Here is a 21,128-nt window from a genome sequence, read left to right as displayed (position 1 = left end):
AACGTTGCGATTATTTCAATGATTCATGCAATAAATCCGACGGCGACGGCGACATCGTCCGTGTGTTTTATCGTGTGTTAAATCGTCGCCAATTACATACATTTACGACGGTCTCGACGCGTTTTGTGTGATGAAATGATTTTACGGAAACTTTTCGTCGTGTATGAAAAGTTTCCGCGGTGAAAGCGCGCAATTATACTGGGTCAACGTTTCAAGAGGCGAGAAAGTGTAGCATCTCATGAGATTTCCGTCTCTCTCTCTCTTTTTTTTTGTGAGAACACGCGACACAATTTTGTAATCTAATCATTTTATTAATCCAGCAAGCATCAAAGTATTTCTTTTTCGGTAAAGAAATACGAACTTTCTCTTCCGTTTGTCTTTTCGAAACACAAAATAATTAACTTCACAGTCGGAGAATACATAATCATATCTGAAAATTAATTATCAACTGATAAGCCATAGAAATTTCGATAGAATCGATACACGTATTTAATATATGATAATACAATAATTACTCGACATTCCGAAGAGAATAGCATAAATGTCTTGAATCGATAAATATTTGATAAAGACGGGATTTTCCCCGCAATAGAATTATGATCTATTTAAGGAAATTACTTTTTTGTAATAATCTATATATATATTCCGAGAGAAGACGATTTCTAAATTTCTCTAATGACTTATCTCTAAACTATTCACACCAAACGATTCTGTCAAATTACTTCAGCACAAATCCGTATAAAATCAAGAGGGGATAATTTGTATGAGCACAATCTTAATTCCACATAATAAGAAACTGTCCTATCTGCTGAAGATTTTCGCGATTAAAATCGCACGCCTTATATTGATCTCATTCACGAGCGAGATATTCTATCACACATTTTACATTCGCAGGCCGTTTTAACACGACAATAAAACTGTTTGTCGGATCATGATCCGCGGATCATAAGACTAATTCAGTCTACGTGCGATTTGCGTATGATGTTGTGATCGATGCATGTCGCGCACTTGTTTACTGATGCCGATACTGATCTCGTGAGTAAGCGCTGATAAGGAAGCAGCGGGGGCTCGTCTCACGTGCAGATCACTAGCTAATCACGCAAACTGCCAATGCAAGCGATCAACAAGGTCGGCTGATTCGTTAGGAAGCATTTACCAACTCCATTATTTTTGACAAAAGTGTAAAGCTAATAATTTTGTAAACAATTTCTTTTTATTTGGAAAATCTTATACAAATTATAAAAAAAAATATATATATATATATATATATATATATATATATCATTTGTTATACATTATAATCCTTGAGCGTTTAAAAAACGATGTCAAATCCATCGCAAAGAAAGAATTGCAAAAAGTCAATAAATATTTTTAACCTATATATTTATCATTTATTCATATATTTATTATTTATTCATTTATTTTTATATTTATTATTAATATTTATTTTACTATTTTATATTTAAATAAATGTACATAAAGACAAATTAAAAATAGGAAAATAATACAGATAATCTTCTTTTTCCAGTTGTCAGGTATTGCAAATCGAATTGTCATGCATTTATCTTTTGTGAAACATTGTGAAATATTGTTGCATGAGCGACTCGTGCTTTTCTCATCTGGCTGCGCGATTATTCGCTCGCTAATTTCGACGTTTCATTTAATTGGTGGCATATTATACGGTAACAAACACGTTTCCCATCAGCAAATACGTTTCACATGCGGATTATAACATATTTAAAAAGAGTTACTCGATTCATAATTTATTAATATTTATTATTAATATTCAAGACTGTTCACCGATTTATACAATTCGACAACTGTCAAATTTTCGTTATATATAAATGTAAATTTATTCCGATACTTAATCAACATTTAATTTTCAAAAACGCATTAATTTGCAATGTCTGTCTTTCATTCGAAGCTAAATAGAAAATGCAGGTGTATAAATATATGCAATTCCACCAACGCGTGATTAATCCTTATAATTAAGTGACGACAATTCGATACCTGGGAGAATTAAATCAATGACATGTTGAATACACATGGGACAGAAGTTTTCAAGACTGATTATATGAACTGTTCGTTGTATCTTTATCACTTTATGACCGTGTTATAACACATGTATAAACGACGAAAGTAAAACGTTTTATTATCATTTTATACATGCCATCATGAGAATGCAGATGAGCCTTCGTCAGATAGGTTTAAAAAAAAGAAATATTTATACAAAAAAAAATTCAATTTTAAATCGAAAGTTACATCAAAGTATGCATTAGAAATATAATTTATATTAAGTCTATTTCAGTGGCGCTTGAACAATAAATAAAAAAAGAAAAAATACAAAAAAGTAATATTTTAATTAAGTTGAAAAAAATCCTTGATAGAATTATATTTTTAATGTTAAATGAAACCGTCTCACATTTTGAATTTGATTATTTGATATGAAAACCACGAGTAATTGCAAGCATATAATAAGCGAGAATACTTTTTTAACCAAAAACTTTTTTTTTCTTTATTCTATTTAAATGTAATATAACATTTAATATAACATGAATTCAATGACGTGAACACAACGATCGCATTCAATATTAACACTAGGTCCAGACAAATGCAAATCTTTATTTCGCGATAAGAGAATATAGCAAGATAATCTAATCTCTCGTAATATAAGTACATCAAGTTCTTACACTATAATTATCATCTCAAATAGTACATTCAAAGAAACGAAAATACTGTCGTGAAAAAGTTAGCTAAATCAAGTCTTACTCTGAAAGAAGTGTCATCAAAAGATATTTGAAAGATAATCTAGTTGACAGACGATATTGCATCAATTCAACGATCATCGTATGATCCTTGAATGTTTCATTGATCGTAATAGCGCTCGTTATCGATGATTGCTCCCTAATTCTACGCGAATTTACGATGTCACTTACGAAATTACTCCTATGTATATCGAGAAATTACGCGATGTAATAGAAACTGTACAACACGCGAATACAATCGATACTATATCGACAATTGCAAAGAAAATCTTGCCAGTCGTTCTACAGAGAGAGGAGCGAACGCGATGATCTTCGTTGTCCTGTGCATCCTCTTATCACGCGGCCATGACGCAATGGCATCATCTCGTATCGAAGACGTTATCGTAAGATTTATCGTCGACGGGAAGCCCATTCTATTTCCACCTACGAAGTTGTTTCTACAACTGTGCATCGACTACGGCAAGACTTTTATTCTTGTGCTCTTTATATATTAATTGCCGATTGCGAAAGTGCGACAGCTCGAAATTTTTGACAATGATCGATCAAAATTAATTGCAAAAAAAAATGATTAATAATGTGATTAATTGCAAAAAATGAAAATAAGTTGATAAAGAAATTAAAAAAGAAATTTTTTGATGTTATATAAATATTATATAAAGTAATAGAAAGAGAAGAGTCAATCTTAAGTCATATCTTCACGAGCTATTTTTGTAAATGTTAAAATTCTCGTCTAAAAGAATGTGGATATAAATCTGTAACAATTAAGTCAACAGACAAATTTATCAGCTATGTTGTCTCCATTGTTCAAATTTTTAAAATTTTTAATAATTTATACTAATGTATCTTTTCAGTTCGAATTTTCTCTCTCTCTCTCTTCCTTTCCTTTCTCTCTTTCTAAGATACAAATAAACTCAAAATAAATATATGTATACCAATATACGTTAAAGAAAAAGACATTCTTGAAAAACTAAAATTTCAATAAATAATCCTTCAAAAAAAAAAAAAAAAAATTTAAAATTCAGTGACATTTTCATGGCACTTATTATAAAAAATAACGCGTATAAATAATAAAATAATATTTATTTATAAAAATATTTAAGGGGAGATTCTAATCTTAGCTTCGTTATCTTCTTCGTAGATAACACGATTTTTGAATTATCGAAAATACTATCGAGTAACCAATTGATGCATAGCATTCGTAACTCTTATGAAGAATTCGACTCGAGGATTTATAACAATTTAGAACACCGAAACTTATACGTGTTGAACTTAGATTGCTCTTATGCTCTTGATGTTTTACGACAGGTAATAAACGTTCTTTACAGATAAAAGTGCAAATAATTATATATGATTTAAAAAAAAAATTCTGACTTAATCCATTAAAAGAAACAATAAAGATAATGCCCTTAAATTATATCTTCACGAGTTCATTATTCTTGTAAATGTTAAAATTCTTGCCTAAAATTAAATCCATATGAACACAATTTATTTTGCTATTCAACTATTCTGTATCAAAATATGATTAATTTTAGCTTACAAAATTAAATAATATAGAATTTTTAAATTCGTATTTTCTAATTTTGAATTTTTAAATTATTGCTGTATATAGCTAATAACAATATATAAAATAAAGTTATTCAATTAATTTTTGATCTCAATAAAATGTCAATGAAAATCACAGATTTTCTAATTAATTACAGTCATAAATAGTTTTTATTTTTACTTTATATATTAAATTTCTAATTAATCATGCTTGATATTTAATATTATACGACAGGCAAATTCGACAAATATGTTTGTGGCCCCCACAAAATGGCTGCTTTTCCAAGATCGAAATATATCAATTGATAATGATAACACCAAAGATTTCATACATAATGATTCAATATTGGAAATCTTCGAAACGTTAGCCGTCTATCCTGACAGCGATGTGGTCCTCGCTCAAAGGTTCGACGGTGATTTTCTTCAAATAATGTCCGTATATCGACCGAGCCCACAACGAGGTGTGATATGGGAAAATCGCGGGAATTGGACGATCGAAAATGGTGTACGAATGAAAACCTTTGACGTGGCTTCGGCACGTAGAAGAAATCTTCAACAGACGGCTCTTAAATCTGCTCTCGTGGTACTTTATAAATACTATCGTATTCATCTGCTATGTAAGGCATTTTTGAATCAATCTGATACTTCAAGTAAAATGTCAAATATTTTACTAAAAATTTTTTGAAAGTAAAAAATTATATTTTTCCAAAATTTATTGCGATTACAGATGACGGATCCCAATACGATCAATCATCTAACTGATTTCGAAGATAAACTAATAGATCCTGTCACGAAAGCTGGATATCCATGGATACTTCATTTAATAAATCGGATGAATGCAACGTAAGTTCCATTTTGATATTATCGCCAAAATATTTTAATGACTTGTTTACATTAGAATGCCAACTAAAATCAACAATTGATAACAATTGATAAATATTCTCGCAAATTCTTAAATTGTGAATTCGAGACTCAGAACAAGTGTAATAAAGTCTTAATCCGATTTCAAGGTTAATTAACGAGGTCAAGTGATCAAGCGATTATAGTACACATACATAAAAAGCGATTATAAATCATTTTCAATCAAGTAATAATGAACAATAGACAGTATAAATAAAACCATTCGCATAATTAAATAAGTCACGCATGATATATTTGTCAATTAACGTCCACACAACCCATTAAAATTGCATAATCATTATATCATCTTATATCTAATCGATTGCTTAAGAATCTGAAGCTCTGATATTGAATTAATCACCAAAATCGTAAACATCATGACATTTCTAAGTTCTCTTTATTTTTGACAATATATCTATATTAATTCATATTAAAAATATTCAATGAAAAAATAAACTTTTATCACACAGTTTTTTTTTCTGAATATTTATCTTATATATTAAATATTTTCTTTTACAAATTTAAAAATCATTTTTCAAAAAAAGTACTAATAATATCAAATTTTTTAAATTAAACCAATTTCCTGTTGTTAAGATAATCATGTTCGCGAAAACGAAATACGATGTGACGAGTTATGAAATTTATTATACAATACATATGAAATGCTTTAGCTTTAAAAATACATCGTTGACTCGAAATTCTCCGTAGTTTTGTTTTTTACACGTTACAGGGTAAGTTTCGAAATCACCGATAGTTGGGGATATCGCACAGAGAATGGCTCTTGGAACGGAATGATCGGGATGCTGGAACGACGCGAGATCGATATCGGTGGCACCGCTACGTTTCTTGTGTCAGAACGTCTCGGTGTTGTGCAATATATCCAATTGTACACACACACCGGGTAAGGCAAACATCATTTATTAAACTGAAATAAAATTTCATCGATTTCCTGTCTCTCTTTAAGAACAAAACTGGAAGGAAAGATAGAAAATCATATAATTTTTGTTACTTTAATAAATCGATATTTATGCGAAGTAAAGAAAATAAATTATATATAAACTACTATTAATTATATACATTTTACATCAATATTTATATAGTTCACGTTTTATATTTCGACGACCATTATTATCGACCGTGAGCAATATATTCGCCTTACCCTTTCAACGTAACGTTTGGATAGCCATTGCCGTATTCTTATTTCTCGTCTTCTGTTTGCTTTCTTTATCCATCAAATGGGAGTATCATCAGGATAAAGTAATGACAAGATCAGCAATTTATTGGAAACAATCAAATCCAAATAAACCAACAGCCAGCGATAATGTACTTATTCTTTTAAGCGCATTTGTCCAACAAGGTAAAAAGAAATAAATTTTCGATGATATAATCATTGAATTTAATCTCCGATATTATTCGAAGAAAATAAAAAAAATTTTAAATATATATTTATAAAATAGATTAAATCTAATCTTATTCAAATAATTCAATAAAAACAGTTATTACTTCGCAAAATCGTACAAATTAAATATTTTTATTTTTAGTATAAAATTTATAAAATTATTTTTAATTTTTGATATAAAATTTTAATTTTATTATAAATCAGAAAATGCATTTTTAATTCTTTTTATAGGATCTGCGTATGAACCATTTCGAGTCTCGTCTCGAATCATCATTTTAATGTTATTGTTAGCCTCGCTGAGTCTCTACGCAGCTTACACAGCGAATATCGTGGGCCTGCTGCAATCTACCACGGATTCTATCAAAACTCTTTCGAATCTTCTCAGCAGCCCACTAAAGCTAGGTGCGCAGGATGTCGTGTACAACCATCATTATTTCAAGGTTTGTAGATTATTAAAACTGTCAGTATTAATAATGCAAACTGTATTATTAATGTTAAATATTCTAAAGATTATTATACGTTATCAAAATTATATTAACAACAAGAAATAATTGCAAAAAATAAATGAGCATTTTGTGGAATGGCAGTCATTTCAAGATCCTGTTAGAAAAGCAATTGTGGAACAGCGAATCGAACCAAAGGGACGCAAATCAAACTGGATGTCCATTGAAGAAGGTGTACGTCGAATAAAGGACGAACTCTTCGCATTTCATGGCGAGGTCGGTTCGATCTATCAATTAATGGAAGATACATATCAGGAGGAGGAGAAGTGCGGCCTGACTGAAATCGATTTTTTAAAAGTCCTATATCCGCTTCTCGTTATACAAATGCAATCGCCATATTTAGAGATAATAAAAAATGGGTAAAATATTTCAAATTATCGTTATGCAAATAAAAGTTCGTTGAAATTTAAATTACTTGGCATCAAAAGTTTTTGAAAGCTTAAATTTTAATGTAATATATTGATCTTACATGATTCGATATTCAAATAAAATGTTTTCAGAGCTCTAAAATTAGAGGAGTACGGACTCAAATACCGCGAGGAATATCGTTTATATACGAGAAAACCGGTGTGCTCGAGTCAGAGTAATAGCTTCATCACTATCGGTATCACGGAATGTTACTTTGCTTTGGTCATAATGGGCTACGGAATTCTTCTCACCGTAATCATATTTGCATTTGAGTTTTTATGGCATAAAAAGTAAAGTATAATAGAAATTGTCTTAAGACGTGTCTTTAAGTATATTATTGTTGCACTTTCTTTATAGACAAAACGCACGTGCCAGAGAAGAAATGTCAGATGGATAAATCATATACTGCTCTGATTAAATACCAACAAAAATATATATTCAAAAAAAATTATTAAACCAAATATTTACTAAATTTTTTTGCTTTTTCTTTGCTATATTATACACTAATTGTAAATTGAAATTTTATAAAAAATCTTATCAAAAATTTCATTTCTCGTTAAATGCTTCCATATTTTTGCAAAAATCGTGAGTCGATGCTTTTTAATGTGCAGTACTATTTAATACAATGTAAAATAATTGTTATTTTAGAAAGTATATATGCAATTCTATTTAAAAGAACAATGACGAACACGTTCTATATAACACACCATGAAATTATTTATAGAATAAATGTATACAAAATGTAATAAATAGCTTCTTTCGTTAATGACACTGCGTGTCATTTAATCTCGGAATAAATGCCTACAAAGTGTCACAGATAAATAGAATGACAGTTAAAATCGGCCAAGATAGCAATTTTAAGATTGCGATAATTTAAAAGTTATTCTATATTAAGTCGTATTATAAAAATGTCGAATAAAATTCCTTATTTAATCAAAGTAAAAAATATAATTTTACAAAAATTTATGTAGCCAATCTTAAAGTCATTCTTTTCAGCTGTATTTTCTTACAGCTTTGAGTTTTTTCTATCCTCTTTATCTCACTCACTACGAGTGACAAATCATTCTCCTAATATAACACTCGACTGAAAAGAAGGAACTCCTTTTGGGTCAAAATAGCCTATGACCTGTACCATAGGCTACGTGTATCGCTGGATAAGTGTTAAACCCGCGCTGGTAAGAAGTGCTCGTAATAGTTCTTCGTGAAGTCTATCATAAGATCCAGCGTGCATTCGGGCAGTTCTTCGACACAAGTCGCCGGACTGCCAGCGTAACGAGTGAAGGACGGCACGATAGTCTCAGGTGGAACGACCGCACCGTCCTCGATGTAACAACAGTCCTTTAGGACCGATCGTCTGCCCTACAGCAAAATAAATATAATAGATTGAAAGAACTGCAAACTCACACGCATTGAACGATCATTGTACATACGATTATGGCGTTCTTTCCTATGTAAACATAAGAACCGACTAGTGCTGCATTTACGACGGCCCGCTCTCCCACAAATACGTGATTTCCCATTGTTAGAGGAAAAAAGGCAACCCTAATCAAGGGGTTTAGATCACTTTATAACGAAACAATATTTTGATCGTACTTAAAATTTGATGCGATTACAGAATTGTGCTCGCTTGCTACATCGCAAGCCACTACTCTGGATATACATGTTTGCTATTATTGCGACATGTTTCAAGATTTTCAATAAGCAAAAGCCGTTAATATGACATATACATATAAATATAATTAAAAATTTGACTCACCCTCTGCTGAATTTCTTGAAAGGCGGCCGGATGACTGCATTCTTGCTAATTATGCAATAGCGACCAGTCCTGACATTGGCCAGATCACCCCTGATGATAGCGTCGGATTGTACTATCACTTTTCCGTGCAATACAATGTTCTGCGAGCCACACAGTACAGTCAATCTGCTCACCTTATTTCCTGACGCCTGAAATGCCGAAAGAGTGAGATTACGTGTCACGTTCAGGACATATGCAAATGCGACAAGTACCGCAAAGTAATTAAATTAGTTAGATCACTTTGGTCAATGCCACAATAATTATAATATTTTCATTTGTCAATATTAAATATTCTCGATAAGTGTATTTCGCTAATATAACAATATCCTTTAAGCATTGTAGTTATCAATTACCGTTTCAACGTATTCGGCTTTGTTATAATAAATATCCTGTGGCTCCATTTCGATATATTCTTGTAGGATACAATTGTATAATGTTCAATATTCAAATTACTATAAGCAAACAACGCTTCAACCATAAACATATATATGTGTATGGCTTTAACTAACAAGTAGCGAATAATAATACGCGGAAATCTGTCACTTATCTGTCACTCCAGCTGCCATCAGCTGTGATCTGTGATCAGCTGACGAATCGAATCGCCACCTGCTGACAAAATCATGCACCGTTCAACGACGTCAAGAAGCACGCGTAAATTTAATCCACAGCTGATAGTATAAAGTCCAAAAAAAATACTGCTTTAATAACGTACTTTAATGAAAAACACTGCTTTAATAGTGATATAACAATTAAAATTGTAAAGTAATATAATTAAAATTATTTTCTCTTGTATTTTTTATTTCCTTTTATTTTCTTTATCGTTCAATGTTAAACATTTTTGGAACATTGTCTTATAAACACTTTATACATTATACAAAATAATTTATTATCGTTTTACATGTATTTATTACGAGGACGTATAGAACTCTACATGAAATATTTATACATTAAATATTTAACTTGCATTAATTTCAAATCTTAAATGAAGATATTTGGACTGAAACATCATATATATTATGAAAAGATTTGTATATTAAAATATAAGTCCTTATACTTGAAGAATAAAACAAAAAAAGTCACTCTTGGGCTGTTTATAAAAAATTCGTGATATTATTTATTCATTCACGATTATATTTGTGAAAATAGCTATGTCATAAAAGAAAATGTCATTAGAATTTGGTTAAGAGATAATATATTATTTATTTTTCTAATAACGTTATTTTCCTAATAACAAATCATTTCTTTCCATTCTTCATTCTTTCATCGTCGCATTGCGTTAAATAAAATTGTGTTTTTACGAATTTGATTATCTGATATAAGAAGCGCGTTAAGCAATCGCGAGAATAATAAACGAATATATACTCTCTAAACTAAAAACTTTTATGTTTGCAATTCTTCAATTAGCATCGTGATGTTTAATTTAAAACAAACTCAACTTTGTCTGATATCGAAATCGCGTTCAACACAACAAGTATACTAAACATGAGTGTAAAAATGTAAATTTTTCTTTCGCGATAAAAGAAGATAGACGTAAAATAATCTTTCAAAAGTCATAACCGCAATATGAATGTAATACAATAAAAGAAATGTAGATCGCTCAGCTGCGATTCTTTCTAGACTCCTCACGCCAATTCCTTACACTATCACTATCCTCTTGAATACTGTATTCGGAGGAATGAAAAAGCATTCGTGAGAACGAGGATAGTTGGCTATAAATCGTGTCTTAAGAAATGTCCGAAAATATAAATAATTCGCCAATAGATTATGTCCAATTATATTACGTCAAACGAGCTAAGCCATCGAACATTTGAATATTTAAAAAGTCGTAATAATACTCGTTATCGTTGATGCTCCACTTCCTTTAGGGATTCGCTACACGCAAATTATTGCTACATGAAAATTATTTGAAACTATTATGAATATCGAGAGATTATAGTCCCAAAAATATGATATTCGAATATATACTCAATATTATCGATGATCTCAATAAACCTGTGCAGTTGCTTACAGGAGACAAAAGCAATCGGGATGATCTTTATTGTTCTGTTCTCTCTCGCGTTTTCATTCGGTCGTGATGTAATCGCGTCATCTCGCGTCGACGATGTTATTGTAAGATTTATCATCAATGCAACGCCTGTTCTATTTCCACCTTCGAGGCTATCTCTACAATTATGCATCGGATATGGCAAGACTTTTGTATTCATGATTTATGTGCCAAGCGCGAAAAAAATGTTCAAAATTTTCAACAATAAAATTAATTAAAAGCAATTATTATATAAAAAATGAATAAAAAATAAGAATCTTAAAATTTCAAAAAAAATAATCTTGACTAAAAAGTTTCGTTGATTATAGCATTTGCCCCTTCCTGATACATAGCTTCTCCTTTATACATTTTTGTCTGTTATCGAAAGTGGCGGAAATATTTTAAATAATCAAGTTACACAATTTACTTTGTATATGTAATGTAATGATATATTTTCTCTATTTATTTATTATCACTCTATTTATTATTGAAAAATTGCATAAAAATATTTAATGTTTAATTGTAATTAACTCTAATATATGTTTCTCACAGATGACACGATTAAATTATCAAGAATACTATCGAAGAATCATTTGTCGCATAGCATTCGTAACTTTTACGAAGAATTCAATCCAAGAATTTACAATAATTTAGAACATCAAAATTTGTATGTGCTGGACTTGGATTGCGATTACGCCAGTGATGTTTTAAGACAGGTAGCAAGTTTTAAAAATGTAAAAATCTCTGAGTTTTTCAATAAAATAAAATAAATTTTATTTACAACATGATAAAAATACTGATTAAAACTGATATTAATATTGAAATTTGATATTAAAATGCAACAAAAAATATCTACGTGCTGTTTCTGCATACAAGAAATGTAATTTTGATAGGAATTATAATTACCATATATTTAAAATTATCTGTATACTAATCTTCTGTTAGTTATTATAACAATCAATATATATATATATATATATATATATATATATATATATATATATATATTTCAAATTTAATGGCAGGCACATTCAAAAAAAATGTTCATTGCCCCGACAAAATGGCTGCTCCTTCAAAATAGGAAAACGCTAATCGATAACGATGATAATGCCAATTTAACTTCCACATATGATGATTCAATTTTGGAGATTTTCGAGAACTTAGCCGTCTATCCCGATAGCGATGTAGTTCTCGCAAGAAGATTCGACGGTGATTTTCTCCAACTAAGATCCGTATATCGGCCGAGTCCACAGCGAGGAGTGATATGGGAAGATCGTGGAAATTGGACGATCGAGAATGGTCTACAAATGAAAACTTTCGACGTGGCTTCGGCACGAAGAAGAAATCTTCAACAGACGGCTCTTAAATCTGCTATCGTGGTACTTTGTCTACCATACATTAGCATATCAACGAATACATATCAAAGATATTTTATTTGCAAACACAACATATGTATCATCAATTACATAATGTAATTTTAAAAATGCCACAATGTATAGCCTTGATTTTAAATATTCCAAATGTTTTTGAACAAATATATTTTTCTATTATTATTATGATTGTAGATAACGAATCCCAATACGATCAATCATCTAACTGATTTCAAGGATAAATCTATCGATGCAGTTGCAAAAGCTGGATATCCATCTGTAGTTCAATTAGCAGAACGAATGAATGCAACGTGAGTACTTGACATTACTGTAGAAAACCAAAATATTTAGACATTATTAGAATATATGTGTGTGTGTTTAGTATTAATAATATTTCATAATTTTTTTATTTAACTTGATTTTGATTGAGAAACAGTTTCTCTTTGTTAATAGTTCTCGTTTGCAAAAACAAGAGACACGATATGATGAACTTACAAAACTGGAAAAAAAAAAAAAATATATATATATATATATGCGTGTATGCAATGCTTTAAAAATGCTGTAAGTTAAAATTTCGTACTTTTATTTTGTACGACAGAATAAGTTTCGAAACAACAAATAGCTGGGGATATCGTACAGAAAATGGTTCTTGGAGCGGAATGATCGGGATGCTGGAACGACACGAGATTGATATCGGCGGCACCGCTTCATTTCTTGTACGAGAACGTATCGGTGTCGTACAATATATCCAATTATACACACACACTCAGTAAGATAGACATTTATTAAATTTGATTCCATTCACATTTTCTACTTTTCTTCTTTTTCTAAATATAGAACTATGAAGAGAAAAGAAAATGATATAATTTTAATCGAGTTGAAAAAAAAATCAAATATATATTTGAACTATCATTAATTATGGATATTTTATAAGAGAATTTTCCTCATTTGCAGAGCAAGATTTGTATTTCGCCGACCATTATTGTCAAGCGTGAGCAATATATTTATCTTGCCCTTTCAACAAAATGTCTGGATAGCCATCGCCGTATTTCTTATTTTGGTTCTCTGCTTACTCTATTCGTCTATCAAATTGGAATATCATCGAAATAAAAATGCAAGATCAGCAGATTACTGGAAGCAGCTAAATCCAAGCAAGCAAACATTCAGCGATAATTTACTTATTATCTTAGGCGCATTTGCCCAACAAGGTAGAATATTAATTTTCGACAATATTATCATTGACTTTGATCTTCGAATATTATTTGAAAATAATAAAAACTTGTTAAGATAAATTAACTCTGATAAAATAGATTAAATTTCATTACTCAAACATTTTGATGAAAATATTTACTTCGCAAATATACAAATAAAATGTTTTCATTTTATTTTGTTCAACATGAAATTTATAAATTTACAAATTTATAAATTTTTCTTTTATAGGATATGCATACGAACCGTATAGAGTCTCGCCTCGAATCGTTACTTTAATGTTATTATTCGCTTCGCTCAGTCTCTATGCGGCTTATACAGCAAATATAGTGGGCCTGCTGCAATCTACTACGGATTCAATCAAAACTCTTTCAGATCTTCTCAATAGTCCGTTAAAGCTGGGTGCACAGGACATCGTGTATAATCGATATTACTTCAAGGTCTGTAGATCGAAACCATGACATTTAATAACGCAAACTGTATAATTATTGAATATTCTAAGGCTTTTTATGTTATCAAAATTATATTAACAATAAGAAATAATTATAAAAAATAAATGAGCATTTTATGGAATGGCAGTCATTTCAAGATCCTGTTAGAAAAGCGATTGTGGAACAACGAATCGAACCAAAGGGACGCAAATCCAACTGGATGTCCATGGAAGAAGGTGCAAGTCGAATAAAAAATGAACTCTTTGCATTTCACAGTGAAATCGGTTCGTTGTATCAGTTAATAGAAGCTACATATCTGGAGGAGGAAAAATGCGGTCTGACTGAGATCAATTTCTTAAAAGTCCCAGATCCGCTTCTCGTAATACAAATACAATCGCCTTATTCAGAAATAATAAAAAACGGGTAAAGCATCTCGAATTATTTTCGCATAAATAAACATTCACATTCAAAGTATCTGTCATAGAAATATTTTTATATTTAAACAACACTAACACACAATGAATATTACAAGAGTTCGAGAAAAAATTCTATTAACGCGTTCTTTTTAATAATGCATTTTACGTACAAATCGGCAAATCTTTGTGATAATATATAATTCTTGAAACATTCGATACTCAGAAAAGATATTTTCAGAGCTCTAAAATTACAAGAATACGGGCTCAAATATCGCGCAGAATATCGCTTATATACGAGAAAACCGATATGTTCGAGTAAGACTAGTTTCATCACTATCGGTTTCATGGAATGCTACTTTGCTTTGGTCATAATGGGCTACGGAATACTTCTCACCACAATCGTATTCGCGCTCGAGTTGTTGTGGCACAAGAAGTAAGAAATAATAAAACTTTTATTGTTGCATACCTTATATGTTACTTTACAATATTTTACAATTTTCTTTTTGGCAGACAAAAGGCACGTGCGGCGTTAGAAGAAACGTCAAATGTAGACACCATTAATTACACTGAATACTTTGATTAAATATCTGCAGAAATATACGTATGCTCGTTCAAAGAAAAACTAGAAGTTTCCGACATTTGCTGAATTTTCGAAATGGGACGTATTAATTCTGAATACATGCAAAGTAACGTCGAAATGCGCGTATTGCCGACGATTACGAGAACATCAATCTCGTGAGTAAACACCGATAAGAAAATGAGAGGAAACTTGTTTCACGTGCCGATCATTGACTCATCACGCGAATTATCAGTAGAAATAGTTAAATGCAATTATTTTCTTTATAAATCAAGAGACATCTTTCTTTTTAAGTCAAAAGTCCGAAATCCTTTCTTCATTTTATCATCGGATTTTCTTTTTTTCCTATAATATTCGATAAAATTATTTTCAGTTTGTTAACATTTTGCACTAATTGCATTGATAATGTGTATTATTTTACAAATAAAATTGACGCGGAAATTATCCACAGTGCAAAAAAAGTTTGTTATCCTCTTATAGCTTGATAATCATTTATTATAGCACGTGTGCATAAATGATTAAAGAATAATATAACTTTTATTATTATATTATAGATTCATCACCAAAACGCAATCTTCTTTGCTTAAGGCGATAAAGTATTTATGCAAATACCTCGCAACACTCTAAAAGAGTTAATAACACAAGTGTCATAAACAAAGTGAACGATGATAATATATTTAGATTGTGCAAATCATTCTTGCTATAATAAAATTACTTGGACATATAATAATATAAACAATAAAGCAATTGCTTACACATCATAAAAATTTCACCAGCATATTTGTAAATAAAAGGAAAATACACAGTTATGTATAGCCACACAATGTACACAATTCAAGTACAACAATAAACTATATAACTCCCAGCTGTGGTTTTTCACACACTAAAACATAGATTTCCGATTTCCTGTATCATCGAGATTCTTTGCACTATTATCAACGTCTCAGATAGTGCTCGATGATTGCACTAAGAAAAATTTGTAAGAACTACGAAAGCTGGCAAAGCTTCAAAATTACACGTTTTGCGATACGTAATGAGTAATCAGTTTGCAGACTATATTACGTCGACGTAGCATCTGTCACAAAGATTGAATATTTCATATGTAGTAGTAACGCTCGCATTACACACGCAATGCTTATTGCGCGTCAATTATCCCTTCATTACATTTTTCCGCGGACCCATAAGCGGCTTCATTACAGGCGAAATCACGGTACATAGAATGCGAAAAGATTACAGTGTACAGATAATCGATATTATCGATCCCAAATATCATGCCGAAGAAATCTCTGCGCAGTTGTTTGATGGATACAAGAGAGCGCAGAATGTTTCTCATTGTCTTGTGTATTCTTGCATTGTCTTTCGGTAATGGCATAATCGCATTCTCTCAACGGATCGACGATGTTATTTTAAAATTTATCATCGATACGATGCCAATTTTATTCCCCCCCTCAAGGATATCTCTACACTTGTGCATCAGTTATGGCAAGAATTCACCATTTACGTATTGGACAAGCGAAATTTTTAGCGTTTATACAAATGATAACTGAATAAATAAAAATAATAATAAATAATGAGTAAAAAACGATTTTGTTAAGATCTCAGTTTATAATATAATGAATTATATATTTGTTTATATCGAAATAAAATAAATCATTGTAGTGTGTTGGCTTAAGAAATTATTTTATAATTAAAATTTCTTTTCATTTTAAGCAAGAAAACATATATGAAAAGATTGAAAGAGTAAAATAAATTAAAAGAATTTTAATGGTTTTCACTTTTCCTCTTTTCTCAGATGAGACGATTAAATTATCTAGGAAATTGTCGAGTCTTCACTTGACACACAGCATCTGTAATAATGTCATCCCAAGTTTCGACCGGAGAATTTACAATGATTTGGAACATCAAAATCTATACGTATTGGATATGGATTGCGATTACGCTATTGAAATTTTACGACAGGTACTAAGTACATTTTCGTACATCTCGTGAATATGACGCGAGAACAATTATATCGCCATCAGCTCTCAAATGAAAAAAAAAGAATTAAAACCGCGATTCTCATCGTTAATCAATATTAATAATCTCATCCAAAATAATGTATACAATATATAATAAATTTAAATTACATTCAATTATCATGAAAAATAAAATCTTTAGTATTAAGCAGCCGCAAAGAATTCTCTCGCTTTGTTTCTCGATAAGCAAAATAATTATGATTGTTATCTGGCATAGGTGAATTTGAATAGAATGTTCGTCGCCCCAATGAGATGGCTGCTCCTTCAAGATCGAAGGACGCTAAACGATAACAATAATAATGCCAATAAAACTTTTACATATGATGATTCAATATTAGAGATTTTCGAGAACTTAGCCGTCTATCCTGATAGCGATGTGGTTCTAGCAAAAAGATTCGATGGTGATTTATTCCAACTAACATCCGTATATCGACCGAGTCCACAGCGAGGAGTGATATGGGAAAATCGCGGAAATTGGACGGTCGAAAATGGTTTACGAATGAAAACTTTCGACGTGGCTTCGGCACGAAGAAGAAATCTTCAACAGACGGCTCTTAAATCTGCTCTCGTGGTACTTTATAAATACTATCGTATTCATCTGCCATGCAAGGCACTTTTGTATCACTGTAATGCTTCAAAATGTCAAACACATTGTACTAAAATGTTTTTGAATGTAAAAATATATTTTTCCCAAATTTATTGCGATTACAGATGACTGATCCCAATACGATCAATCATCTAACTGATTTCGAAGATAAACTAATAGATCCTGTAACGAAAGCTGGATATCCATGGATGCTTCATTTAGCGAATCAAATGAATGCAACGTGAGTTTCATCTCGACATTATCGTAAAAACGTCAAAATATTTTAATGACTCGTTTACGTTAGAATGCCAATGAAAGTTAATGGCAATAATTGACGAATATTCTCGCAAAATCTTAAATTGTGGATTCAAGATTCAGAAGAACGTAATAAAGTCGCAATCCGATTAAAATTAATTAACGAGGTCACACAGTGAAGAGACCAAGCGATTATAATATGTCAAAAAGAATTATAAATCATTTTAATAATAAACAATAAAACCGTTCGCATTATTAAATAAATCATGACATATTTGTTAATTAATTAACGTCCACACAATCCACAAAAAATTGCATAATCACCATGTCATCTTATATCTAATCGACTGCTTAAAAATCTGAACCTCATCTGATATTGAATTAATCACCAAACTCGTAAACATCATGACATTTCTGAATTCTCTTTACTTTTTTCAATATATTTATATAAATACACATTAGAAACATTCAATGAAAAATGAACTTTTATCATTGTAGTTTTTTTTCGAAATATTTATCCTATATATCAAATATTTCTTTTTACACGAATTTAAAAATAAGTTTTCAAAAAACTACTAATAATTCCAAATTTTTTCTATTAATTATACACTATGTATAAAATACTTTTAGACATATCGCTAACTCGAAATTCTCCATAGTTTCGTTTTACACGTTACAGTATAAGTTTCGAAATTAGCAATAGTTGGGGATATCGCACAGAGAATGGCTCTTGGAGCGGAATGATCGGGATGCTGGAGCGACGCGAGATCGATATCGGTGGCACCGCTACATTTCTTGTGGCAGAGCGTCTCGGTGTTGTACAATATATCCAATTGTACACGCAGACTGGGTAAGATAGGTAAACACCATTTATTAAACTTAAATATCATTTTATCGATTTTCTATCTCTCTCTAAAAAGAGATCTAGAAGAAAAGCCGGGAAATCACCTTTATTACTTGAATAAACCTAATAGATATTTATGCAAACTAAAAAAAATCAGTTATATATAAACTACTAATTATATTATATGTTTTATAATAATATTTATATAGCTCACGTTTCATATTTCGACGACCATTATTATCGAGCGTGAGCAATATATTCATCCTACCTTTTCAACGTAACGTCTGGACAGCTATCGCTGTGTTTCTTATTTTGGTTCTTTGTTTACTCTATTTGTCCATCAAATTGGAATATCATCGAAATAAAAATGCAAAATCAGCAGATTACTGGAAGCAACTAAATCCAAGCAAGCAAACATTCAGCGATAATTTACTTATTATCTTAGGCGCATTTGCCCAACAAGGTAGAATATTAATTTTTGACAATATTATCATTGACTTTGATTTTCGAATATTATTTGAAAATAATAAAAACTTGTTAAGATAAATTAACTCTGATAAAATAGATTAAATTTCATTACTCAAACATTTTGATGAAAATATTTATTTCGCAAATATACAAATAAAATGTTTTCATTTTATTTTGTTCAACATGAAATTTATAAATTTTTCTTTTATAGGATATGCATACGAACCGTATAGAGTCTCGCCTCGAATCGTTACTTTAATGTTATTATTCTCTTCGCTCAGTCTTTATGCGGCTTACACAGCAAACATCGTAGGCCTGCTGCAATCTACCACGGATTCTATCAAAACTCTTTCGGATCTTCTCAACAGCCCGTTAAAGCTGGGTGCGATGGATGTCGTGTATAACCGATATTATTTCAAGGTTCGTATTTTTTTTTTTTTATTTAGTAAAATAAACTGCGTCGAAACCGTGGTAATTAATAATGCAAACTATATTATTATTATTAAATATTCTAAGGTTTATTACGTTATCGATGTTATATTAACGAGAAATAATTGCAAAAAATAAAAAAATATTTTGTGAAATGGCAGTCATTTCAAGATCCTGTTAGAAAAGCGATTGTGGAACAGCGAATCGAACCAAAGGGACGCAAATCCAACTGGATGTCCATTGAAGAAGGTGTAAGTCGAATAAAAAACGAACTCTTCGCATTCCACGGCGAGTTCGGTTCGGTCTACCAATTAATGGAAGATACATATCAGGAAGAGGAGAAGTGCGGCCTGACTGAAATCGATTTCTTAAAAGTCGTATATCCGCTTCTCGTCATACAAATGCAGTCGCCATATTTAGAGATAATAAAAAATGGGTAAAATATCTCGAATTATCGTTACGCAAATAAAAGTTTGTTAAAATTTTAATTACTTGGCATAAAAATTTCTTAAATTCTTAATTAAACTTTAATATAATATGATTGTGATCTTCGTGATCTTCTATAATTCGATATTGAGAAAAAATGTTTTCAGAGCTCTAAAATTAGAGGAAAACGGACTCAAATATCGCGAGGAGCATCGTTTATATATGAGAAAACCGGTATGCTCGAGTCAGACTAGCTTCATCACTATCGGTATCACGGAATGTTACTTCGCTTTGGTCATAATGGGCTACGGAATACTTCTCACCGTAATCATATTTGCACTTGAGTTTTTATGGCATAAAAAGTAAAGTATAATAGAAATTTTCTTAATGTGTGCCTTTAAGTATATTATTGTTGCACTTTCTTTACAGGCAAAACGCACGTGCGAGAGAAGAAATGTCCGATGCAACAATCATAGATTTCTCTGTTTAAATACCAGCAGAAATATACATTCGTAAAAAAAAATAAACCAAAAAATAAACCAATATTTACTAAATTTTTTTATTTTAAATTAAAATGTGATTTTAGAAATTTATTGAGAAATTTTATTTTTCGTTCAATCCATATTTTTGCAGCAACAGCGAATCTCATGGGTCGATGCGCGCGCGAAGAAAAATTGATAATCAATATTAATGTATGATAATTAAAAGTGGGAGGTACATACACAATTCTACTTGTTTAAAAGAAAACCTGGTAAATCTTTCTCGAT

General features: G+C 30.8%; 4 protein-coding genes across 5 annotated transcripts in view; 2 read left to right on the top strand and 2 right to left on the bottom strand.

Annotated features, from left to right (window-relative positions):
- Positions 1 to 9,417, bottom strand: part of LOC126859086 (putative inorganic phosphate cotransporter) — a 53,247-nt gene extending 43,830 nt beyond the window's left edge. Inside the window, exon 1 of the mRNA XM_050610029.1 lies at positions 9,274 to 9,417. Coding sequence (XP_050465986.1) covers positions 9,274 to 9,313 — 40 coding nt within the window. The 5' untranslated portion in view covers positions 9,314 to 9,417. The remainder of the gene's footprint in view (positions 1 to 9,273) is intronic.
- Positions 3,912 to 8,019, top strand: LOC126859087 (glutamate receptor ionotropic, kainate 5-like). 2 transcript variants are annotated; one of them, XM_050610033.1, is made up of 9 exons: positions 3,912 to 4,070; positions 4,543 to 4,890; positions 5,035 to 5,150; positions 5,938 to 6,108; positions 6,308 to 6,564; positions 6,838 to 7,046; positions 7,194 to 7,468; positions 7,610 to 7,807; positions 7,875 to 8,019. In XM_050610033.1, the coding sequence occupies exons 1-9, from the start codon at positions 3,951 to 3,953 to the stop codon at positions 7,912 to 7,914; spliced, it is 1,734 nt and encodes a 577-aa protein (XP_050465990.1). In that variant the 5' UTR covers positions 3,912 to 3,950; the 3' UTR covers positions 7,915 to 8,019. The 2 variants fall into 2 exon arrangements, with proteins under 2 accessions (XP_050465990.1, XP_050465989.1); XM_050610032.1 differs by having other exon boundaries at positions 3,922 to 4,070; positions 7,610 to 7,769.
- On the bottom strand, positions 8,218 to 9,872 carry LOC126859108 (dynactin subunit 5-like). The gene is made up of 4 exons (XM_050610073.1): positions 9,666 to 9,872; positions 9,274 to 9,461; positions 8,948 to 9,059; positions 8,218 to 8,876 (listed from the first exon to the last, which is right to left on the bottom strand). Exons 1-4 carry the CDS (start codon positions 9,711 to 9,713, stop codon positions 8,679 to 8,681), a joined length of 546 nt encoding a protein of 181 aa, XP_050466030.1. The 5' UTR covers positions 9,714 to 9,872; the 3' UTR covers positions 8,218 to 8,678.
- A 2,503-nt stretch (positions 9,873 to 12,375) lies between these two features.
- LOC126856989 (uncharacterized) lies at positions 12,376 to 21,087 on the top strand. Its single transcript, XM_050606053.1, has 16 exons — positions 12,376 to 12,714; positions 12,901 to 13,016; positions 13,304 to 13,474; positions 13,660 to 13,913; positions 14,146 to 14,354; positions 14,494 to 14,768; positions 15,000 to 15,194; positions 17,153 to 17,297; positions 17,571 to 17,924; positions 18,065 to 18,180; positions 18,874 to 19,044; positions 19,248 to 19,501; positions 19,718 to 19,926; positions 20,097 to 20,371; positions 20,529 to 20,723; positions 20,791 to 21,087. Exons 1-16 carry the CDS (start codon positions 12,376 to 12,378, stop codon positions 20,849 to 20,851), a joined length of 3,339 nt encoding a protein of 1,112 aa, XP_050462010.1. The 3' UTR covers positions 20,852 to 21,087.
- The last annotated feature ends 41 nt before the right edge of the window (positions 21,088 to 21,128 follow it).

Source organism: Cataglyphis hispanica, chromosome 2 (assembly GCF_021464435.1).
Source record: "Cataglyphis hispanica isolate Lineage 1 chromosome 2, ULB_Chis1_1.0, whole genome shotgun sequence".
NCBI lineage: Eukaryota > Metazoa > Arthropoda > Insecta > Hymenoptera > Formicidae > Cataglyphis > Cataglyphis hispanica.
This window is presented reverse-complemented; position numbering and strand designations above follow the sequence as displayed.